The sequence below is a fragment of the Lissotriton helveticus genome, chromosome 7 (assembly GCF_964261635.1).
Source record: "Lissotriton helveticus chromosome 7, aLisHel1.1, whole genome shotgun sequence".
Classification (NCBI taxonomy): Eukaryota; Metazoa; Chordata; class Amphibia; order Caudata; family Salamandridae; genus Lissotriton; species Lissotriton helveticus.
Window position 1 is genome coordinate 598,372,066 of NC_136068.1, and position 26,026 is coordinate 598,398,091.

At 49.0% G+C, this 26,026-nt stretch overlaps 1 protein-coding gene across 7 annotated transcripts in view; it reads right to left on the bottom strand.

The window, feature by feature from the left end:
• Positions 1-26,026, bottom strand: part of NSD1 (nuclear receptor binding SET domain protein 1) — a 1,209,044-nt gene that overhangs the window by 687,254 nt on the left and 495,764 nt on the right. For all 7 annotated transcript variants that reach the window (XM_078652779.1, XM_078652777.1, XM_078652781.1 and 4 more), the window contains one exon: positions 13,312-13,630. In XM_078652779.1, the coding sequence (XP_078508905.1) occupies positions 13,312-13,630 (319 nt within the window). The remainder of the gene's footprint in view (positions 1-13,311; positions 13,631-26,026) is intronic.

The following is a 26,026-nucleotide window of genomic DNA, read 5'->3' on the forward strand; positions in this document are numbered from 1 at the left end:
GGAGGGGTGTGTGGGGGCCCTGTGCGGTTTCAGAAATGTTACTGTGACGGATTACCGAAACGAGGCGGGCAGGATTCCCCTCGATCTGGCCTCCTCGTACGCAAGTATGAGTTGGGGCACTAACTGCGCTTTGAATTTATTATAGTACTCTAGCGGGAGTCCATCCAGCCCTGGCGATTTATTTCTGGCGAGTGAGCCTATGGTATGTTTGATCTCTGCTGCTGTGATTTTTCTATCCAAGTCTCTTTGGTCTTCTGGGGATATAGCGGGGAGTCTGTGGACGCCTAGGAAGCGCTGTAGTGCGTCGTGTGGTGTCGGTGTGAGATTGCAATACATTTCTGCATAGTATGTGCGAAAGATGTTAAGGATATCGTCTTGAGTGTAGTGGAGGCTGCCTGTTGCGTCCATCAGTTCCGTGATGGGCTGTGGGTGTGTGTCCTGTTTGACCATCCATGCTAGGAGGGCTCCCGTCCTGTTACCCTCCTTGTGCATGCAGGTCGCATATTTACGAAAGCTATATTTTCGTAGGTCCCGGAGCGTCTCCGCGTAGGTCAGTTTCGCCGCCCCGATCTGATCCGGGGTAGCCCTGTGTAATGACCACCTTCTTGGTATGTTTTGGTGCTTCTGTCAGTCACCAGGTCATTACTTACCACACCCTTTCTCAGGTTACAGAAAGACACCACATTTCACAATACTTACTTAAGAAAGGAATAAACACTGACAACATATAAGACCATTGCTGAGGAGCTCGCAAATAACAACAAGTCACAACACCTCCCAATCCAAGAGGGTAAACAACGCATGCTCCTCCTGGCAATGTAATTTAGACATCCCTGATGGGAGGCACTTTCCCTTCCATATCAACAATTACCCATTAGAGGGGAATCACCCATCCCTCTGTAAGGACTTGTTAATAAAGGGTCTCAACCTTCCCTCACAAGGAATACCAACAAATGATATGCTCTAGGGTTTCTTTATTACATGATAATAGGATGACAAAAGAAAGAAATAACTAAACATCACAGTAAACATTAGCAGCAATCATCAGCACATAGATATACATAGAGCCTGAAAATAAAAGTATAGTTAGATAAAGTTAGATATACATCGAACACCTCACCATAATCTAAGGCGTCTTGTCATCTGAAGAAGGGTCCGTCTCTCTTTCCCTCACTGGTTGGTTCCGGACTCTCTGTGGCACACACACGTCTGCACCGTGATGTATCATCAGACCGCCAAAAACACCAGACCAGCATCTCAGCATCTCTCCAGCTCTCAGCATCTCAGAATCTCTCTGCCTCTCAGAAACTCTCTCTCTCGCTCACGGACCCCCTTTCTCTCATATAGAACTCTATCCTCTATTGAAGCTTCTGGAAGAACCCGCCTACCTTTCTCACAAGATTCCTGTACCCTTCCACACCAGGCACCCAACAGCAGCTGGCCAAGTGTTTTGTTATGGCGCCAATGCGAAGAAGGCACATTCCTCCCGATAAGAAATGGTCTGCTCTGGTTCACTGCCGGTGAACAACACATGTAATCTCAAATATCACCTCTCACCTACAGAGGCTCAGAAGATGGCTGCAGTTTAGAATATGGAGTTGCTCAAGCATAGGCCTCTACTACTTTTAAAGCAATGCAACAAAACAAATGCCTGCACCCTTCTTATTTAGTAACACATAATTATTTAGATGTGGACCACACCGTTATTGAATTTAGGGAGATCCGGTACCTCAATTTGTACCAATTAATTTTTTATTTTTAGAAAAATTTCATACGTGTGTTTATGCACAAATAAATAAATACACTGACATTTCTAACTTACTAACTACATATATACACATTTTATACAAAACTGAAATTATATTCAAACACAACCTAACAACATCGTGACAAGACTTATACAAAAACAATTAATTTTCTACTTCGTAATTTATCAACAGACACTGTCAAATGTCGGGGAACATTAAAGAATTATTCACAAAATCCTAGTGTATATTTAATATACTAGTGTGTTCCCATTAGTAATGGGAACACACTAGTATATTAAATATACACTAGGATTTTGTGAATAAAATCCTAGTGTATATTTAATATACTAGTGTGTTCCCATTAGTAATGGGAACACACTAGTATATTAAATATACACTAGGATTTTGTGAATAATTCTTTAATGTTCCGACATTTGACAGTAAGTTAGTAAGTTACAAATGTCAGTGTATTTGTTTATTTGTGCATAAACACACGTATGAAATTTTTCTAAAAATAAAAAAGTAATTGGTACAAATTGAGGTACCGGATCTCCCTAAATTCAATAACGGTGTGGTCCACATCTAAATAATTATGTGTTACTAAATAAGAAGGGTGCAGGCATTGGTTTTGTTGCATTGCTTTATGAATGGTCCAGCCTGCCTCTGTCCCGCCAGGACCTAACTCCTTTTGGTTCTACTACTTTTAAAGCAGAATGCTATTATACCACGTCAAAGCCAATAGGCAAAAGTCATAATTCACCTAACTCAAATAACACTATGCACTTAATCCCTCAGTATCCACTATGGAGCACATGTGTGCACCATCACCAACAACTCTGCACCTCGACATCCCATACCTTCTATTCTTTGGCAAGATTATTGTAATGCAAGACCATCCTACATTAAGGCTAAAGTAACATAGCACACTAAACTCAGTACACAATGGTGGTGATCGAGGGTCATCAAAGATCATCAGACCACTAAAGTGGCTCATTCACTACACCCTACCCTGGTCCAAATCGCAGGAAAGGCCCGCCAGGGTCAGCTTTGCCTCGTTCTGTGCCCTCTCCAGTGTACGTCGTACCCCTACGATCTGTTGGATGGAGTGTCCGCGCGCTGTGACCTTATACGCATCCCATTCTACGCCTCTAGAGGAAGTGGCGCCCGCTTTGCATTGGAGGTGTGCCCTAATTAATTCTTCGTGTGCGTGGCAAAAGGCTTGGTCAGTGAGGCATTCTTGGGTGAGTCGCCACGTGGGGACCGGGGGGGCCGCCATCGTAGCGTCACCACGTGCGCGTCATGGTCAGATAACGTACGTCCGAGGTAGTCGGTATGTTGTATTGCTGGGAGGAGTGTGGAGGAGCACAGGAATCTGTCTAGGCGCTCCTCTCGGGAAGGCCGAGTATTTTGTGGCACATACGAGTCCCCTCCACTTACGCTGTAGGAGACCGACCTCTAGGTCCGTCAGGTGAGTCTCCTGTAGGAGGGCCACCTGCCCTTGTTGTCACTTGATGTAGGCGTAGATGGAATATCTTTTCGACGCTGTGTGCATCCCCCTAACATTCAGTGTAATGACCTTAAGATCCGAGTGTGGCGTTGTGTGAGTCATGATGTGGTTGCGTTATGTAAGGCACGCGTGGGCCACCCGTCCCATCTTCCTCCACCCTCCCAAGCCCCACCCTCTGCCAGCCCGACGACCTTCTCCCCGAGTCCACACTATCGCAACCATCACTTGCTTCGTGACTAGGAGTATCAAAACATACAGGGTATAGGAATCGGAACTTCGGGAAACATTCCCAACTAGGGGGACCTATTGCACGGGGCAATACGTCCAAACTGTGAGACATGTGCGTTCTTTAGTCCATTTCTGAGGGGTGGTGGCTTGATCTCCCCTGCGGCGCCGCCGGCTCCACTCCCAAGGGGAAACGTTTCGTGGTTATAAAAGTGTCCCATGGGTATCGTGTTGGCCGCCAGGGATGCCCGGGGAAGGGGTGTCGGCCTTCCAGCTGTGTCTGAGGCCCGTCCGCCTGTTGAGAGAGCAGCTTCCGAGTGTTGGGTTTCTCGGGATCCAGGCGGCGGGGTGATGTGGGCCCTATGACCATGTCGGGTGCGCACCGCTTTAATGTTCATTTTTACATCAGCAAGTCCGATGTCTGGGGTGTCACTTTCGGGGGAGATTGGGACCCATCTCGGGAGGCCCGACCGTCGCTAGCGTCTTCTTCTGAACTGAACAGGTGCGGTCCATTGTCGAGGTCCGAAGTCTCTTCCAGCGGACCCAATGCGGCGACGGCCTTTATCGCCTTTCTGTGTTCCGCTATGATCTGGGAGAGGTCTGGGGATCCCTTCCCCTGCGGGTCGGACAGAGCGCTGAGCTGTGTTAGGGTGATTTTGCGGCTGCGGTCACCTCGTCGCCGCGCAAATGGGGTAGTTTGCGAGCCTGATGGCGCCCCGGGGCGCGGATTGTGCTGTTCCGCCCAGGTGTTCGCATCTTTTGGGTCAGTAAAGAAGTGTGTGGCGCCCTCATGAATCACCTTGAATTTGGCTGGGATCAGTAGAGCATATTGAATGTTCTTTTGTCGGAGTGTCCGCTTTACCGCTTGAAAGGTGGCTCTTTGTTGTTGGACCGCCCGGGAGTAGTCAGGGAAGAGCATGACTTGTTTGTCTTCCACCTGCAGTCGTCCGTGTGCCCTGGCCGCTCGTAGGATTGTGTCCCTGTCTCTGAAGTGGAGGAGTTTCAGGAGAAACGGCCTCGGGGGTAGGCCCGGTTTTGGCTTGCGTGCCGGGACCCGGTGCGCCCTCTCCACCGAGAAGAAGGGGGTTAGATCTGTGGATGGTGTAAAGGACGCGATCCAGTCGGTGATGTATTGTACGGGCTCCGCCCCCTCCGACAGGTTCATGACGCGAATGTTGCTTCTTCGGGAACGTCCCTCCAAATTGTCCGCCTTGTACTCCAGGGCTTTGAGCCTAGGTTGGAGGTCCGCGATGTCACGATGATGTTGTTGTACTTGTGGTTGGAGTGTTTGCAAGGCTTGTTCCCCCTGAGACACTTTGTCCGATAATTTTTTATGATCATCGCGGAGAAGATTAAGGTCCGTTGCAAAGGAATCTAACTTCTGTTCCATTGTCACTCGAGTGTTCTATCGCTGCCAACACTTGGTCGAGTTTTCTGGACATGGGATCCATCTTGTCCTGGACGTCCTGTTGCGAAGTTTGTGGCTGTGTTTGATTTTGTGGCGTCTGGGGGTCGGCGCCTTGTATGGATGGTGTTGTTCGGCGACCCATCGCGGGAGGCTCCTATGGTCCTGGCACTCCCGGGGCGGTGGGCGCGGACCCCGCTTTATGTGTGGAGCGTTCGGGTCCAATCGGGCTTCACCAGTAATGGGGGCTGTTCCCAGTCGCAATCCGTTTGGGTCCCGCGGGTGTTGGCTGGGGAGGACCTCCCGGTGGTTGGGTTATCCCGTGGATCTTGGGGCGGAGGTATTGCAAGCCTGCACCCCGTCGTCTCACCAGGCGATCCTATGGAGGCAGTGTTGGCTTGTGGATATCCATCGTGGTCACTCCCCCCGGTCCCTCACAGTGCTCCGGGGGCCGCGATGTGGACATTCTCCGTATCCCTCACAGTGTTTTGGGGGTCATAGTGCAGATGAAGGGTTCACCAGGGGAGAGCCGCACCAGCGTCTTCGGTGTCGGAGGCGGGATGGGTCTGTCCTATTTACTCGGGCCGTCGAGGCGCCACAAGTGACAGCAGGTGCTGGGGTGTGTGCTGTACTTTCCCCCCCTCGGTGGTCTCTCCGCCTTCCCTGTCACACAGCGAAGGGCGTCTGGTCGAGGGGGTCCGTCGTCACTCCCGCCCCGGGGGCCAGGCCCGTTCCGCAAGTATCTTCGCGCGGGGCACCACTCGTATCCTCCCCCCGTGCCGCAGTCTGCAGTGGCTGATGTGTGCACCCGCCAGGTCGGGCGGCTCGCGCTCCTTCCGGCGGCAGCTCCGAGGATGGGCAGGTCCCTGCCGCGGGGCGTCTTGTCGGAGGCGGGGCTCACCAGGTAGGTCAGGATCGCACTCCGGCCCCCCCGCTCTCTGTGCTGATCGCCGCGGCAATAGCGTTACGGGTGGGCAGAGTCCCTGCCGCGGGGTGTCTTGCCGGTGGGGGGGGGTTAGCTGGGTAGGTCCGGATCGCACTCCGGCCCCCCCGCTCTCAGTGCGGGTTGCAGTGGCGCCTCACCCGTTCACCGCCGATCCGCGGTGTCGTCCGCCGGCGTATCGCTGGTGTTGCTTTATGGACCCCCGGCTCCTGGGTAGCAGGATCAAGTGGCTCCCCAGCGGCTCCGTCCCTCCGCGGCTCCTTTTCACTGCATGGCCGCCATTTTGATCGCGGGCGCCCGGCAGGCGCTCCGCGGCTCCGCGGCTCGTAGGGCGCGTTGTGGGTCATTAAGCCGGGATTTGAAGCCAGCCGAGCCGTCCCAAGGGGCTCCGACGGCCAGACCTGGTCATATTTTTTGCGAGGCTGCAAGGGGGCTCTCGTGTCAGGACTTAAGAGTGGGCCGGCAGCGGGAGCCTCAGGAAGAACGATCCGCCATTTTCGGCAGCTTAGCCACGCCCCCTTTATTCGAGCTCTTGAACGAGTTTGTGCTTCACTGGTTTGGTTGCAGCATTTCCATCAATTAATGCGTTTATTGGAAGATGATCATGCAAGAGAATGTCCTTGATAAATTCACACCATTCTTTTGCTACAACCATCTCTCTCATGTGGTTGCGAAAGTTGTTTTTTCTAACCTGTTTTGTAGTGGCCGATTGGACAAACCCCTTACTATGGCAATTAAAGCGGGGAAGTTTAGCTTTACTGATTATGTCAAACAGCTTTCTCTCTTTCAATACAAACCTCTACTGCTTCAGTTCTGAATATAGTTCTGAACATGTTCAAGACATCTAGTAGACGCGTCTTTATATTATTATCCACTTATTGTTTGGTCACGAAGTTATGTAGTCGCAGACTCAGTCATTTGAAAGTGGTTTACTTGCTGCTGCATGAAATGAAAAAGGCTGTTAACAAGTTTATTAAAACGTTCCCCTCTTTTTCCCATAGGTTTGTGGTGAGGAACAGTTTCACGATGGTGCAGTAATTTGGAATTTGTCATTTCTGCAAATAGAAAGGATTTCACTGTAAACTAGATGCCATTGAGCTACATATTCCCTTTTACGTGTCTGAGCAACAATCCCTTGGGGCTATTCTGTGATCTCTGGATCGTCTGCTCCTGTTTCATATCTGGAGCCACAGCAATAAACCGTTTCTCTCTCTCAACCAAAAAATTTCTTTGGATGAATTTTCTGTAGAGGTGTGGTTTTTCCACCTCTAGCTTCTTCACTCTTTCCAAATACCAGGATCCATATCTCACGTAGTTTATGAAATAGAATTCGCGAAACAGTAATCAGTGACTCCACAGTCTTCAGCTGTAGCTCCCAATCACCTTCCCAATCAGCACATACCGTGTTTTTCACTAGAGCTATCTATCATATGTAAAACATTTCCTAGTGCTTGCAAAGTTCAGATTTTTCTTCAAATTCCTTGACCAACTCTCTGAAATTGTTTTTTTGATTTTGTACTGAACATTGCCTGGCTTTGCAGTATGTCTTTTGAATGAAGTGCACCTTGAATTCTGAGAAAAGATATGCAAAACCTAATTTATCATTATTCTTGTAGAAAGCATTCCAACGCAATGTTTCTACAGCCTCAGATATGATGAGCATACCTTGTAACGAACTAACATAATGAGTTCCACTCAATACTGAATGGACACTTTTGCTTCCAAATATTTCAGTCTCAATAAGTGAATTGTCTATGCCACATCCACTAAGATAACTTCTTGCACACCGCAACGCAGCTTTTGTCATGTGGAAAACACCAATCATTGGATTTAGATCATCAAATTCAACTGGATTGATCATAAAAAGGTCAGCTACAATACAGAAAACACCATTGCAGAACATTGGCAAGATAGGCTGGGCTTCGAGCTGAGCACGCACATTTTGGAAATTGTGTAGAGCTGTGAATCCTGTTGCATAGTTTGTGACTGGAGATGGTAATACTGGTAAAAACCCAATCTTCTCCAGTGGGACGTATTTTGGAAGATCAGGGCATGAATTTCAGCCCAAGGAGGAACTGCCTTTTCTTCATCCTGCAGTCTACACCGAATAAGCGATATGATAATCAGTTAAATTAGCTTTGCGGACCGCAGTATCAGGTAGAAGATGATCCATGTCCTCAGCCACTTTGAAACTTTCTGTTGAGGACTTGTAGTGATTTTGCAAACGTTGACATGGTTGTTGGGTTATAAGTTTGAAGCTTCGTTTGTTTATGCCTACAGCTGGCGCCGTTTGTTTTCCAGCAGCTACTTCGTTGGTACAGTCTTGAAAAAGCACAATGGCAGTATTACATGTGGTGGATGTTCCAGACAAAGAAGAGCTGTCTTCGAAATCAAAATTATCAAGAGCAGCAATTGTAAATACTTTTGTGGTAAAGTGACATGGAAGTGGTGTGCTGTCGGATTCACAAGTTCCTGCTCTGTACTATGTCATAATAACTTTTTGATATACCAATCCTATTAATTGAAGTGATTGGCTCTCTACTTTTGCACTTGTCATAGTTTACCTCATGTGTAGCAGATTTTTCTACAGTACATTTCCACAGCATAAGCATTGTCTTCCACTTCTTAGCTTATGACTTCAAAGCCATCATCAATGTTGACAGCTTCTGTTTCTCTTCCGAACTCAAGAACTTTAGCAGGCATTCTTCTTGAATCCCATGATTTGCAGAGCTCTGGGACATCATAGAATTTGTCATTAGGTCCAAAAATCTAAATCTTTCAGGACGTTTCTTAAAATAGTTCCGGCTGATTTTACTGCATCCTGTCATCTTATTTTGTCAGCAAGAAATTCAGGAGTCAAATTAGCTGCGAACACCACAAGTGGCGCATTCTTTTTGTTAGAATAATAAAAACGAATTCTGACACTATACAGTCTCCCCAGAAAAATCTTAATTTCATTATTATGGAGCAATACAGCTGCATTAATGTTGACCATTAATCCTCCGATCTAACGGAGAGTGAAAGCGTAGCCAGCACTCAAGAGTGGCTTTAAAACATAATTTCCTTTTTCAAAGAATTCAAATTTAAATGAAGGCTAGCGGTTACGTTGCTGCTGGGAGTTCATTGTGCATTCATATTCTCCAATGTAAACACTCCATGCAGTTTGGGTGGGCATACAAATCCGTTGCAAATACATTCACTTCGCCGTTTAGATTAGCTACTCAGCTGAAAACGAACGTCATCTTGGAAGAAACTAGCAGCAGATCAAAACATGTTTGCCCTTAGAGAGTCACATACTCTGTTCTTTCGTCAGTCCCTTAAGGCCCTTGTTCTAGATAAACCAAAGATAACACAATGAAGAACCTCTGCTTTCTGATCAGTTGTTGGAGGTGGACGAGGGGTAGCCATCGATCTTCAATCTAAGTTGATGACCACTGGGTTCAGTTGTTATAGCTTTCTCAGAAGACTAGGATTCTTGTTGTGATTCACTGGTTTCTATTATTTTTTTGACTCATTTTTTCGAGGCTTTTTTCCAATGTATACGACTTGAAGCACTTGTTACAATTAATAAATATTTTATCCCCTTCACCCATTAGTTTCAATCTTTAGTGAAAGTCCTCTGGCTGTATTTCTAGAGCATCTCAAACTCTCTTTTGTCCAGCCACAGTAGATGTTCACTTTTCTTTCAGATTAGTTTAGCATATGACACATTTTTCTGTGTTGAAGTGTTCAGATTTTGTAGTTAGCAACACTCTGCTAGGAGAAAGATCCTCTGCAACCATCTGCTTCGCTTATGTTTACGGATTTGAATCAACGGAAAACCTAAAACAAAAACAATATTATACTAAATTAACAATATTATTACTAAAACACATTATAGAGCTGCCATTTTGGAAAACGGCGGAAGGGTTGCTCTGTGGAGTTTTGAGTCTATATAAGACTATTTGACCCAAAAAAACATATGTTTTGACACCAAAATGAAGTATGTTGGTCATTGTTCCTGAAATATTACATCACCGCAATACATCTGCCATTTATAATAATGTCCTCCAGAAACATTTGTCCGGGACTAGCAATATCTACGCAAGCTAAATTACTTCTTTGATACAAAAACACAAATCAAACATGAAAATCTCTGGTGCTCTGCCTTGGCACAATTCTGGAGGGGGGTTATGACCTGCCTCTCAGAGGTGTTGGGACCTTTCCTGCTCGCTGAAGTTGGAACTCTTACATGTTATGGACGGGGTTGGGGGCAACATATACGAATGCCATCTTATGCTGCTGGGGTTCACTCTGGCAAAAAGAGATATTGCCAGGGCATGGAAGGCACCGGTAGCGCACTCAGTGTCCGCATGGAAGAACGGCCTGGACTTCTGATTGGGCCTGGAGATTCCTTTTTTTCACAGCAAGAGGGTGCTCGTTTAAACAGTTTAAAATCTGGCAGCGATGGGCGGACTACAGAGGCTTGGAGTTGGAGCCCGTCTCTACGGCAGGGCCTCTTGACCCAGCTTAAATCTCCATTTTGATGGTGCGGGACATAGTCTTATGTGTAATGACGGGCAATACTTATTGCAGAAGGTGCTTTTTCTATTAATATGCTGCTCTGGGGTGGACTTTAGTGCGATTGGGGGGAGGATTTGTTGGGTTATGGTTTCTTTGTTGGTTTTTCATTTGTATTGCTCTCCATTTTTCCTCGATTTGCTCATGTAAACAGTAAAAGTCATGATAATATACGTTTCTTATGCAGAAGTTTCTGGGGTACAGAGCTCCACATGTGCTATTTGACGGATAAAATCTGTTTAAAAAATAACATGAAAATCTCTGGACAATAATTCTCTTAAGGAGGTATATCAAGGGGCCAGGACTAAATCTTAACACAAGCATATCTGCCATAATTATTACTACTTGTTGGGTGCTCTCTTTTAGGGAACTTGTTTTGACAGTCCTTATCCTACTGCCTCTTTTCTTTTATTGTTGCAATTATTCAGATATATTAAAACATTAAGACATTTGTTTTGAAAGTTATGCATTCATCTTTTATTCCCATAAAAAGTATATTTCTAAACTGAGTGAGAGTAGTTATAAGCAAATGTAAGTATTAAATCCAGGATGTGGAATTCCTATAGCCCGACGCCCGGGACATATTGTTTGGTGTCAAGAACAACAAGTTTTCATGTGTATTTTGTCCTTGGGAAAAGTAGGCCCAACCCCTACAGTACACACCCTTTGGCTGCCAGTTTACAGTACTACATTATGGATAAGGGAAAGACATTGCCTGCAGTTATGGCAAGATTTGTGTCCATGTGTTAATGCTGTTCAAACTTGTATTTATGGTTCATTAATGCAAAGGCTTTATTATTAGGGTGCGCGCTCTTAGTAAATGTTGTAAGCTCAGACTGCACTACTGACAGTGGTTGGTGTGTAAAAATGTGTACACACCTTTTCAATGTTTAGCAATATGAGGCTATGTATAGTGCTCCCATAATGCTCTCATATTAGATGCAAATATTTGCAAAAGCTTAAAAGTAAAATTGATTATTCTTTGCTTTCCAAATAAAATCTTCAAAAAAATACAAAAACATTTTGCCAAGCTACTGAAAAAACAGATACCATTTCTTTGCAGCATCATTTAGAAGAATGTGTTGATGTACACAAGCATTTCCCATAAATATTCATAATGGAAAAATCAGTGTAACCAGTTTTAATAAGATTATGGGAAACATACAAATAAACAAGCATTGGTAAGGCCAGTAGGTCAGAAATTGTTTGTCAGCCTTTTGGTTTTGTCAAGGCATGACTTGTTTTGGCATGGTTTTTGTAAAACCTTATTGGTGTGGCAGCTGCCTGGTCCTCACCATTATAACAAATGGCAAAAAATGTTTTGATTCAAAAAGCACACATTGCACAGTAGTTCCTGGCACTGAACAAACGACTGTGTGTCGATATGCTCCTTGTGAAAGGACAGAAGGCTGTCACTCACAGTGAAGCTAGGAGAGAGAGAGGGAGAGCGGGAGAGCGGGAGAGAGGGAGAGAGGGAGAGAGGGAGAGAGGGAGAGAGGGAGAGAGGGAGAGAGGGAGAGAGGGAGAGAGGGAGAGAGGGAGAGAGGGAGAGTGAGGGAGAGTGAGGGAGAGTGAGGGAGAGTGAGGGAGAGAGAGAGAGGGAGAGGGAGAGGGAGAGAGAGAGAGACAGTGAGACAAAAAATAAACACAAAAGTCATGGTTAACACCAGACCTAATTAGGGGCCCAATTATTAAATAAAGTGAACCCATGTCCTTCGATTAAGTGCAGATATAAGATGTTCGTGAATTTACAAGACTTTACAGAAGTAGGCCAAGAAACAGTACTCCTTCAAAATATATGTGAACAGCATTTTAGTATGAGAAAATATGCAGGTGTAGATTTGCTCATGCAAAAATCTGAGTGTTTGCAAGTTTACTTTCCCTCCAACCACTTTTTTCCCAACGCTGGAAGAAGTTTTATGTCAGCCATGGTCAGGAATAAATATTCAACCTTTCTCAGTACGGGAAAAGATTTGGTGAAAACTCCCAAAACATCCAAGTTAGTAGGTTTGCACAGACTCAAAAAGGCATTCCAACCGATGAACACTTGCTTGCCATTACCTTCAGCCCCAGTATGTAGATCTGCGGAAACTTGGCTGGTATTCAAACTCTACTATGGAAGGAGCCCTTTCATAATCAGAGAGGCTATTTCAGAGCTCTTATATACTGAGATTGCTGCCATAATTTGTTGCCACAGTACATGGCACAAAAGGGACAAGTAGATTTTGTTACAGGACAAATAGATTTATGAAGCAACCTGCCCCCATGGACAAGTAGATATTTTATTAAATTCCACACCCCTGAGTATTAGCACACGTTCGCCAGCAGGCACCTGGGCACTAAATTTGCAGCAAATAAAGTGACCCTTCATATTTGTTATGCAATGGGACTAATTTCCCATAAAAACTGAAACCAAGTACTTACCAGCCACATACAAGAAACATTTGAGTACAAGTCAAAGAATTCCCACTGATAGTACAACACAGCAGGTTGTCAAGCAAATAAATAACCCTTTTAAGCATGCACAACGGAAACACTACAAGATGGCATTCCTACTAAAGAAAGGATTGAACAGATCAGAGTAATGCAACTTGCGATAATGAATGGGTGGTGGTGAGGTCAGCTTCTAGACTACCATATAGCTCATTAAATACATTAGTGGCTCAACTGTGCTAAGTTTATATTTTCCTAAAGCAAATTCTACCAAATGACCAGTCAGAAACAGACTATAAAACTAATCTAACAATAAGTCCATAGAGGATGTTGATGGTGTTCACTTTTCAAGTACAGGAAGAAAACGCTTGCCTTGAGCATTCCAAATTCACTACAGAATTGGAGGAACAATTAACATGTAAAATGGCATATTTATACAAATGGTAGAAGTGGTAGGCAGAAAACAAGAGAAATGTCAATTTCTGTTTACCTGATTTCTGCATAAGGTCTATCGACGGTAACTGTGGTACAGGCTGCAAAGTGTCTTCAGTCCCTGAAGAATGACAGTTGGATTTATCAGATGAGGTTGGCGAACACAGCAAACGCACTGGTGAAACTGCATGGCCATAATCTGTACGATTTTCAGATTGTGTGCAGTGTGATTTTGGCTCTTTCACAGGTGTAGCCTCCATTTTTATGACCAGAGTGGCTTTAGTGTTTGTGCTGACCAAAACAGTTGGGTTTAATGTTCCACTCTCGTTTTGAATACATTCAGATTCCGTTATTTCGTTCTTGATCGTAGGCTTAACCTAAAAAAAGTAATTAAAAATGTCAGGGTATTTATTTTCAAATCTCCCAAATCTGTATGTTTGCAAACCTTGTGGTCAAATTCTCTCATTCAAGCATTCTCGGTCATTTCTTAGTTAGTTGAAAGCTTACCAATATTAGTGCCTACAAAATAATACAAGTTGAAAACTTGTGAGCGAACAATAAAACAAATGACCTTCATGACTATTTTGGCAGGGTTACGATATGATATCTATCACTCCATCACAACTGGCTAGGAACTGTAAGCAGCCGAAAGAAGAATTAGAAACAATTTTTCTCAAAACACATTACTTCTTGTCCAAAAGATATATGGGGCCCCTTTAAAGCTTTCCTGAATGGCACGCCCCCCCCCCACACACAAACACACACTTTACAACCTCCAGATGGAGTTGTCCCCATGGGGGTAGGGCGACACATACCAGGGTGCTAAGCCTTATCATAGATGTGACTATTGACAAATGCATCTCAATGGACCGCTGCTGGCAAACGTTTATTCCTGAAATTGTTACTAGTAGGGGGAAGAGAAAGGTAGGAGGGTGACGTTTAATGTGAAGAAAGTGTATTGTATTATTCTTTACATGGAATTTAGCAGCGTGTTATACTGCGTTGTGGCAGCTCATCACAAATGTGAATTGTGATATATTTGTTTTTTGGAAATGGAAAATAAAGTTTAAAAAAAATATCTTCTCAAAATACATCACATAGTAGTTTTCGAAGGCCACCAGCATCGCGCCCCTGGCATGAATAGGCCCAGCATACCACATGTACTTTCAAACATGCTAAGTGAAAGCACAGCTTTTCATCTAAAGTGATGTTGAATGGATGTTGATAAGGAGCACTTACAAATACTACCAGAATCACCATCATTTTCCACAAAAAACACTAAACTTCAAAACTTACTGAGAACCAGATTAAATTGCCTGAAAGCTCTATGGAGATTACAATGGGTTTAAAGCAAATAGATTAGAATTATAAAGCCAAAATTCGATATTTTTTTCTAAATTATCAATATAAAGCAAATGATGCTTGTAGGAGAGTAGGGTCTGCAATCCTATGATCACCCAGATTTCTGCTTTTTGCTGCACTGGTTTACGACTTTCCCTGGCTGTGGGCCTGCTAATCAGACCCACAGCCTAGCTGTTCTCTCTATCCAAATTGTACTCAGGTACTGAATTGGCACTGGGCCCTCTCCAAGTCCTTGTACCCAGGGCTGAGGTGTACCCAGAAGTCTCCCAGGGGCTGAAGCACGTATTGTGCCACCCCTGGGCTGACTAACTAAACTGACACAACTGGCTGCACGACAGCTGGGGCAAGGTGGTGTAACCACCCTTTGCTTTAGATATAGTATACCTATATCTAACCCTAAAATGGACACACAGATCTCCTATCAGTCACTCCTATGGCAGGCCTTAACAATCCTGAAGGCAGAGTGCTTGGAGTCGTGTGAGATGGTGCTCTGGCATGAGCTGAGCCTGTCTGCGGCTTTCGGGACCCATCCCTTAGCCGTTTCCATGATATCGCATACCATATACTCTTAAGTGCATTATAATCCTCGCGGTTATATGCCAACTCTGGTATCGCTTTATCAAAACATGTCGAGTAAGGTGTCATACGAATTGGAATACTAACCCCTCGCCAATTCTGGCGACAGGTTAGCATTCCACCCTTCTAGAGAGACACGACATGATGGTAACCTGTAACCCCGGTTAAAGTCAAGCAGAGCCTTAGCTCCACAAAATGGATGCTGCCACCGAGACACAAGTCTGCCCTCCTGCTGCTGGGAGTCCTCCCATAGCAGGAGATAAGGACAAAGGGTTTCCTGCCAGGGGCGGTGCCAGCACCGTCCCAGACAGTGTTTTGTGTATTCTAGGTAGGCAGGGCTTCAGAGGAAGGTGACTGCAAGTGGCACCCCGGTGCTCACTGTGCATAGGCCGGCTGAAACCAGTTCCAGGGGCACTCCAGCCCCTGGCCTGGGGAAAGCCCGCCAAAGGAGAGGGGTGTAACCACACCCTTCTGGTCCCACCCATAGGGCAGGACTTAGTCGCGTGCCAGCCCCCTTTTCCCAGATAAAGGTAGGAGCAGGCCCCCTTCCAAATTAGATCATCTTTGGAACCAAGACACGACTTTCTGCGAAAGGGCTTCAAGATTTCCTTCTTCAAGATTCTCCCTTGTGACTAAGGAGTAGTCACCCTGCATCCGCAGGCACCATCAAGAACACTGCGGTCTGCTGCAAGTCCTTCCTCCGGAATCCGACTGCCCAGCTCGACAAGACCCGGCTTCCCTGGCCCCTCCGACCTCTACTCACCTCTACAGCCAAGCTGAGAACCGTGAGTGCGACGAGACCTCAAGGGACCGGCTATTGCCAAGACTGCACGACTTCTTCACAGCAAGCCCGCCGGGTAATCTACTGGCGAGTGCTTTGGGGTCCGAGAAGCCCCGACCCTGAGCAGCTCCAGCACCGAAGATCAGCCCCCCCAGCATCTCCACGATCGGCGTGGGGCCCTTCTGCTTTTTGCTGCTCACCGCGTTGTTTGGCTACTAGCCCGCTGGCTTGTGGCCTTCCTAACGACGCCCGACGACATCACTGCTGCTGGTCTGGTTGCTCCAGACTGGCCCTTGCTCCCTTCCAGAAGAGGAGCACCCCGGACCCTCCTGGTCCACCCCAGACGCCATTTTGAGTCCACCGCGTGGGCTTGAATTAGCCAAGGCTTTGTTGCCCAATCCTGGGTTCTTCGACGCCGACAGCTTCATCCATCGTGGGACAGCTCGCCCCTCCATCCTGGTCGCCGACAACGCCTCCTGGTCCGTGAGATCTGCAGAGCACAGCGCGCCCACCCACCTAGTCGAGGTGACTACCATCCGGTGCCCTCCTGGTGCCCCCTGACTACTGGCTAGTAGTCACGAACTTGGTCCCCTCTGCTTTCAGGTATCATCCATCTTCCAGATCCAGGCTTGGATCTCTTCGAACTCTCTTCACTGGTCGCCTGCCAGCATCTTTCTTCCAGGCCCCTGGTTCGTCAACGAGGATTCCCGACGTCTTTTGAGACATATGCAGCTGCAGCCCCTGGGCTAGGTAACTTCGGCATTCCGGTGCCCCAGCATAGCCTCACTATCCAAGGGTCAGGATCCACTTTCGTTTTCTCCCTACCAGGTCGGGTTCGCCCGTGAACACTAACTTTACCTTTACTAGCTATCATAGACTTTGTCCCGCATCCCGCGTGAGAGTGCACACTCTGCACCCGAGTCCCCTGGGCCTCCTAGAAGTAATCTAACGATTCTATAGTCAAGTCTTAGCGATTCCAAAGCCTATTAGTACTGTACTTACCTGCTAGTAATTTCGCATTCCACTTTTAGAGTATATGGTTTTTCGTGCCCCTCGGGCATTTGTGTAGATTGTGCGACTTAAAGTATTTTCGTAAGAGTTTTGTTGTGTGCTTAGCTCCCTGTCTCATAAAGAGCCAGGGTAGTCTTGTTATAAATAAATACACTGTTTATTTTCATAACAACTTGTGTGGTGTCCTTTCACTGGGTGTTCAAGGGGTAATGTGATGGTAAAACAGCTGGCTTAACACGCCCTCTAGAGTCTTAGCCTTAGACTGCTCGTATCCATGCTACTAGGATAGCTGGTCTATAAGGTTGACTTACAACCAATCATCAATAAGGGTTGTTTGGACTGATACATAGTGATCACTAGAATAGTGAGCACTGCACATCAGGCCAACTTCTCACATTGGTGAGCAGCGTTTGGGATTTGAGCTTGCTGTTGTTTTACCACACATATCCTAAGAATATCTTGTGAAAGATCACATAAGTACTAAGGTACATATAACTTAGCTTAGAATACTCTGAGTTCTACTGAACCAGCTGTTGTAGCTCCTAGGGCCTAGCACACCCTAAACTACAACTCTAGCAAGGGATCAGTAGGCAAACATATAGTGTAGGTAAGTGCACCACTTACACCTCACTAGAAAAGCATGTCTAACCAGGGAGAGTCTACTGAGACCCCCCTTGTGGTTATTGACCCTCCACAGGTCACTTCAAGATATGCAGCTCTCAGTTTCCAGGAGATGAGACAAGTCTGTACCTCCAGGAAACTGAAGCAGGGGTCTAACCCCACCATTCCCTTTCTGATAGGTCTCTTAGAGACATATGATGCCAGAAAGATTTCTCAGTTACATGAGAATATGCCAGCCTTAGAGGGTACCTCTGGAGATCCAGACCTCCCCAACACTGCCAATGCAGTTGAGGAGGAGGAACAAGAGGAACTCTCTGGGGATGAGGTAGACAAAGGTCTTGAGGTAGTCAGAAGGCTAACTAGGGCCAACTTAGACTTACTTGGGCTAGGATCTGGGGGACCCCCAGTACTAACCCGAAGTGGGCCTAACCTTGGAGTTAGGAGAGATAGATCTCTTTCTAGGGACTCCAATAGATCTCTGCACTCTAATGCCTCTTCTCAGAGGAGAAGGAACTCTCCCCAGAGGAGATGGACTTCCCCTCAGAGAATGGAGCATGAAGCTAGGATGAGACAAGCTACTCTGAGGATTGAAAGGGAAGAACTTGCCCTGGCCAAAGAGAAGCTTGCTTTTGCTAGAGAGCAGCAGATGAGTGGGTTAGCTCCCACTGGTGGCAGCAATCTCCCAAGAGATAGAGAGAAGGGTTTAGATACTAAACACCTGACAAAAATAGTGCCCCCCTTTAAACAAGGGGATGACATCCAGAAATGGATGGCTGCTTTGGAGAGGGCCTGCACTGTGCAGTGCATTCCCCAGAATCAGTGGGCAGCTATACTGTGGCTCTCCTTTGATGGTAAAGGTAGAGATAAGCTCCTCACTACAAGAGTGGAGGATGCTAACAATTACCAGGTCCTGAAGAATACACTGGTTGATGGGTTTGGTTTAACCACTGAGCAGTACAGGTTGCTGTTCAGAGACACCCAGAAAACTCAGTCTCAGGACTGGTCTGACTTTGTGGATTGTGCCACTAAGGCTTTGGAGGGCTGGTTGCTGGGTAGCAAGGTTACTGATTACACAGGATTGTATAATCTGATGATGAGAGAACAAATTTTAAACAATTGTCAGAACCAGTTGTTGCACCAGCACCTTGTTGATTCAGATCTGACCTCTCCCCAAGAATTGGGAAAGAAGGCAGACAAATGGGTCAGAACAAGGATCAAACAGAACCAGAACCAGAACCAGGGTGGTCAGAAGAAAGCAGACCAGAAGGGTAATGTTAAGAGTGAACAAAATGACCAGAAGTCTTCACCAGGTCCCCAACAAACCAAAGAGGGTGGGGGTCAGGCTTCCCAGAAGAAGACTCAAGAAGGCCAGTCAAAAAGGTGGTGCCAGTACTGTAAGAGTAAATCTCACTGGTTTAGTGAGTGCACCAAAAGAGGAGGGCAAACTCCTACCACTACAGCCCCTAAGGCAACTGCACCCCCTAGTACAGTCAGTAGTGGTAGTGCACCTCCCAAGGCATTAGTTGGGTTAACCTTGGGAACTGAGGGGTCTGACAACTTAGTTGGCACACTCACTCAGGCTGTCCTTATCTGTACAGGGGATATGGATATATCCCCTGACACAAGTCCCAATACTTTGGGCAAATACAGGCAGACACCTTTGATTAATGGCAAGATGGCTCAGGCCTATAGGGACACTTGTGCCAGTGTCACCATGGTGACACCTAACTTTGTGGACCCTGGACAGATCATGCCAGGTACAGATTTCCTGGTGACCAATGCTAGCAACGTCACTACCAGTCATAGTATGGCGATTGTGGCTTTCTCCTGGGGTGGAGTGAAGGGTCAAAAGAAAGTTGTAGTCAGTTCAGACCTCCCAGTTGATTGTTTGTTGGGCAATGATTTGGAGTCATCACTATGGTCAGAAGTGGAGCAGAGGACTCACATGGAAATGTTAGGCTTGCCAGCACATGTGCTTGCTGTGACTAGGTCACAGGCCAGAAGATGCCCCACTGAACAGGTGCTGGATCCTGTAACTATGGACCAGACACCTTCCAAGAAGAAGAGCAGTAGGGTTAAGGCTTTGCCTTCCCCCTTGCCCCAGGTTGAGGATCAAGTCTCTGAGGAGGCTGATCTGAGAGAGCTGAGGGAAACTGAGCCTAAAGAGCTTGAACTTGATCAAGTTGAGTTTCTGGGCTCAGGGGGACCCTCCAGAGAAGACCTGGGGAAGGCACAGTTAGACTGCCCTTCCCTTGAACCCCTCAGACAGCAAGCTGCTGCTGAGGCTGCAGGGAATGCCACAGGTGCCCACAGGGTATACTGGGAAGATGGACTCCTGTACTCTGAGTCAAGAGACCCCAAGCCTGGTGCAACCAGGAGGCTGGTCATCCCCTTGTCTCTGAGAGGTTTCCTTCTCACCTTGGCCCATGAGATTCCCCTTGCAGGTCATTTAGGTCAGACAAAGACTTGGGACAGGCTTGTCTCACACTTTCACTGGCCCCATATGAATGAGAATACCAAGGAGTTTTGTCGCTCCTGTGTCACTTGCCAAGCCAGTGGTAAGTCAGGTGGCACCACAAAGGCCCCCCTCATACCACTACCTGTGGTGGGGGTCCCCTTTGAAAGAGTGGGGATTGACATTGTTGGTCCAATGGAACCCCAGACAGCATCAGGGCACAAGTTTATACTGGTGGTGGTGGACCATGCCACCAGGTATCCTGAAGCTATTCCCCTGAGGACCACCACAGCTCCTGTGGTGGCAAGGGCCCTAGTTGGAGTGTTCTACAGAGTGGGTTTTCCGAAGGAGGTCGTTTCTGACAGAGGTGCAAACTTCATGTCAGGATATCTGACTGCAATGTGGAAGGAGTGTGGTGTGAACTACAAGTTCACCACACCCTACCACCCACAATGCAATGGGCTTGTTGAGAGATTCAACAGGACCCTCAAAGGGATGATTCATGGACTACCTGAAACTCTTAGGAGAAGATGGGATGTCCTGATCCCCTGCCTCTTGTTTGCTTACAGAGAGGTCCCACAGAAGGGGGTTGGCTACAGCCCCTTTGAGCTTCTGTATGGGCATCCTGTAAGAGGACCCCTGTGTTTGGTGAAGGAAGGATGGGAGAGACCTCTCAGAAAGCCTGCAACCAACATAGTGGACTATGTACTTGGTCTCCGCTCCAGTATGGCTGAGTATATGGAAAAGGCATCTAAAAACCTGGAGGCCAGCCAAGAACTCCAAAAAGCTTGGCATGACCAAAAGGCTGTCCTAACTGTGTACCAGCCTGGACAGAAGGTGTGGGTGCTGGAGCCAGTGGCCCCAGCAGCTCTGAAAGACAAATGGTCTGGGCCCCACACCATCATTGAGCAAAAGGGAGAGGTTACCTACCTGGTGGACCTTGGAACTCCCAGGAGCCCTCTCAGAGTGCTCCATGTCAACAGGCTCAAAGCATATGTCGACAGGAAGGACATGAGCTTGCTCATGGCCACAGATGAGGGACAGGAGGAAGAGAGTGACCCTCTCCCAGACCTGCTCACTCAGAATCCTGATGATGGATCAGTAGATGGTGTTGTCTTTTGTGGCAGCCTCACTGAGCATCAGCAACAGGATTGCAGGCAAGTTCTGCAATCCTTCAGACATATGTTCTCTCTGACACCCAGCCAAACTGATTGGTGTACCCATGATGTTGACACTGGAGACAGTCTGCCTGTCAAGAGTAAAATCTACAGACAGCCTGATCATGTTAGAGACTGCATCAAAACAGAAGTGCAGAAAATGTTGGAGCTGGGAGTCATTGAGCCCTCAGATAGCCCTTGGGCTAGCCCAGTAGTTCTAGTGCCAAAGCCTCACACCCAGGGTGGTAAGAAAGAGATGAGGTTTTGCATAGACTACAGAGGCCTCAATGCAGTCACTAAGACTGATGCCCACCCAATACCAAGAGCAGATGAACTTATAGATAGATTGGCTTCTGCCACCTACTTAAGTACATTTGATTTGACAGCTGGGTATTGGCAAATCAGGTTAGCTGAGGAGGCCAAACCCAAGACAGCATTTTCTACCCCTGGTGGGCATTATCAATTTGTGGTAATGCCCTTTGGTTTGAAAAATGCACCTGCCACCTTCCAAAGGTTGGTGAATCAAGTCCTCACTGGGTTGGATGACTTCTGTGCAGCTTATCTTGACGATATTGCGGTCTTTAGCTCCACCTGGGAGGATCACCTGGTCCACCTGAGGAAAGTGTTAGAGGCACTGCAAAAGGCAGGCCTCACTATCAAGGCCACTAAGTGCCAGATAGGGCAGACACAGGTTGTATACCTGGGCCACCTTGTAGGTGGAGGCCAGGTTCAGCCACTTGTGGGACACCCCCGCGCCGCACGGCCACCAGCTGCTGCGTGTGCCCCTTGCCCTGCCACCTCTGCCTCGCTGCTGCTGACCACGCCCCCTCCGGCGTGCTCCGCGATCGCCTGCCGGCTCTCCTGTTACTGCTGCTAGGTGTTGTCTTTTGCCTTGTTTTTGCCGCCATTTGTGCCTGTTTTTAGTAATTTTGTTGTGCCTGTGTTGACGTTTTCCTTCCTTGTTGTCCGCCTACCACGCCGCCCTCCGCTCTCCCTTCCCGCCACCACCGCTTTCCCACGCCCCTTTTCGCTTCTGTACCCTCCCCGCTCCCGCCTCCCAGCTGCTCCGCCCACCCGCGCACTTGGCCTTAAATGGCGACCGTGCGACGCAGGTGAGTGTGACCCACTTGTGGGACACCCCCGCGCCGCACGGCCACCAGCTGCTGCGTGTGCCCCTTGCCCTGCCACCTCTGCCTCGCTGCCGCTGACCCTGCCACCTCTGCCTCGCTGCCGCTGACCACGCCCCCTCCGGCGTGCTCCGCGATCGCCTGCCGGCTCTCCTGTTACTGCTGCTAGGTGTTGTCTTTTGCCTTGTTTTTGCCGCCATTTGTGCCTGTTTTTAGTAATTTTGTTGTGCCTGTGTTGACGTTTTCCTTCCTTGTTGTCCGCCTACCTCGCCGCCCTCCGCTCTCCCTTCCCGCCACCACCGCTTTCCCACGCCCCTTTTCTCTTCTGTACCCTCCCCGCTCCCGCCTCCCAGCTGCTCCGCCCACCCGCGCACTTCGCCTTAAATGGCGACGGTGCGAACGCGCAGCGTTGACGCGCAGCGGGCGCGCCAATTGTGCGCCGAAGGCGCGCCAAAGGTAAGCCCGTCTGCGCCCGTCCGCGACCGGATCGCGACCAGCGCCAGGACCCCTGGTCCCCACCGACGGAAGCCGACCCGACGAACCTACACCGCCGCCGATCTCACCGCACTCAACACCGGCCGCATCCCAGGATGTCATCGAGCCGCCCCGAAGCACACCCACGGACCCTTCAGCTGCCACGCCTGCAAGTTCACCTGCATCCGGACTCATCCTGCACCAGCACTCGCCAAGCCGAACATCAGCAGCAACCACCTCAAGTGCATCCTGCTCAACACCCGCTCCGTCCACAGACACGCCGTAGAACTCTGGAACCTCCTCGACACCACCGCCCCTGACGTGGCCTTCCTCACCGAGACCTGGATGAACGCCTCCTCAGCGCCCGACATCGCCATCGCCATCCCAGAGGGCTACAAGATCATCCGGAGGGACCGCGTCAACCAGACAGGAGGAGGCATCGCCATCATCCACAGAGACACCATCCGCATCTCGACCAACACCGACGACACCCTAACCACCGCTGAACACCTGCACTTCCAGATCCACACCAACCCGAAGACCACCCTCCGAGGCACCCTGATCTACCGACCCCCGGGTCCACGCACACGATTCAGCGAGGACATCGCCGACTTCGCCAGCCCGCATGCCCTCCCCTCCGCCGACTACATCCTCCTGGGGGACCTCAACTTCCACCTGGAGAACAACAGCGACCGCAACACCATCAGCCTGCTCGACAACCTCGCCAACCTCGGACTCAAGCAACTGGTGACCACCCCCACCCACCTCGCCGGACACACACTCGACGCCGTCTTCTCATCCAGCAAAGACGTCACCTTCAGCCACACAACAGGACTCCACTGGACGGACCACAGCTGCGTCCACTTCAGCTTCAAAAGAACGACGATCCACCAACACCAGCAACAGGTTGCCCGAAGAAGCTGGAACAAGATCACAGCCGACCAGCTCACCGCTTCCTTGAGCCAGCACCCCCCCTCCAGCTCAGCGAACCCCAGCCAGGCCGCCGACAACCTCACGAAGTGGATCAACAACAGCGCGGACGAACTCGCCCCTCTGAGAACCCCGCCCAGCAGACCCTGCAGCAGAAAAACACCATGGTTCACCGACGAACTCAAGAGCTCCAAGAAGAACTGTCGAGCCCTCGAGAAAGTCTGGAGAAGGGAACCAACGACGGACAACATGACCACCCTCAAGCTCGCCACCCGGAAACACCACCAACTGATCCGCGCCACCAAGAAAAATACATACAAGGACCGGCTGGACAACAACGCACACGACAGCAAGGAACTCTTCAACATCGTGAAAGAGCTCTCCAACCCCAACGCCGGAAACAATGACATCACCCCGTCGCAGGACCTCTGCAACTCCCTCGCATCCTACTTCCACAACAAGATCGCGGACATACACAACAGCTTCAGCAACCAACCAACGCAAGCCACAACCGCAACAACGCCACCCACCACCACCCTCCGCACCTGGACGCCGATCAGCACCGAAGACACCATCCGCACAATGAACTCCATCCATTCCGGATCACCGACTGACCCCTGCCCTCACCACGTCTTCAACAAGGCCGACGCTGTCATCGCACCCCACCTGCGGGACATCATCAACACCTCCTTCGACACCGCCACCTTCCCTGAGAGCTGGAAGCACGCCGAACTCACCGCTCTACTCAAGAAACCCACAGCAGACCCCACCGACCTCAAGAACTACCGTCCCATCTCGCTCCTCCCGTTCCCGGCCAAAGTCATCGAGAAGACCGTCAACAAACAGCTGGCCGCCTTCCTCGAGACGAACGGATCCCTCGACCCCTCACAGTCTGGCTTCCGAGCGAACCACAGCACCGAGACCGCCCTCATCGCGGCCACCGATGACATACGAACTCTGATGGACGACGGAGAGACAGCGGCCCTCATCCTCCTGGACCTCTCCGCGGCTTTCGACACTGTCTGCCACCGCACTCTAATACAGCGCCTCGGCAACATCGGAATCCAGGACAAGGCACTGGAATGGATCGTCTCCTTTCTCGCCGGAAGAACACAAAGAGTCCGCCTACCACCGTACAAGTCAGAGGCCACCAAAGTCATCTGCGGCGTCCCTCAAGGATCCTCACTGAGCCCCACCCTCTTCAACGTCTACATGAGCCCCCTCGCGGCCATCGCACGCCAACACAACCTCAACATAATCTCCTACGCCGACGACACCCAGCTGATCCTCTCCCTGACCAACGACCCCGCCACCGCCAGAGCCAACCTGCACGAAGGGATGAGAGAGGTAGCCGAATGGATGACGACCAGCCGCCTGAAACTGAACTCGGACAAGACGGAGGTCCTCATCCTGGGCTCCGCGCCCCCCGCCTGGGACGACTCCTGGTGGCCCCCCGCTCTGGGCACTGCACCCAAACCGACGGACCACGCACGCAACCTGGGCTTCATCCTGGACTCCTCCCTCTCCATGACCAGACAAGTAAACGCTGTCTCCTCGTCTTGCTTCAACATCCTGCGCATGCTACGCAAGATCTTCCGGTGGATCCCCACCGAGACAAGGAAGACGGTCACCCAGGCCCTCGTCACCAGCCGACTGGACTACGGCAACGCGCTCTACGCCGGAACCACCGCCAAGCTCCAGAAGAGACTCCAGCGGATCCAGAACGCCTCGGCCAGACTCATCCTCGACATCCCCCGACGCAGCCACATCTCCGGACACCTGAGAGATCTACATTGGCTCCCGGTCAACAAGAGAATCACCTTCCGCCTCCTCACCCACGCACACAAAGCCCTACACAACCAAGGCCCGAGCTACCTCAACAACCGGATCAACTTCTACACCCCCAAGCGCCTCCTCAGATCAACCAGCCACGCCCTCGCCGCCGTCCCCCTCATCCGAAGAGCGACAACAGGAGGAAGGTCCTTCTCCTACCTGGCCGCCAAGACCTGGAACTCACTCCCAACCGACCTGCGCCTGACCCAAGACCACCTCTCCTTCAGGAAGAAGCTCAAGACCTGGCTGTTCGAGCAGTAACGGCACCCCCCCCCCATACCAGTGCCTTGAGACCCTACGGGTGAGTAGTGCGCTATATAAATGACCTGATTGATTGATTGATTGATTGGAGAGTAAAATACAGGCCATCAAGGACTGGGCTCCTCCAATCACCCAGACTCAGGTTCGAGCTTTCTTGGGCCTGACTGGTTATTACAGGAAGTTTG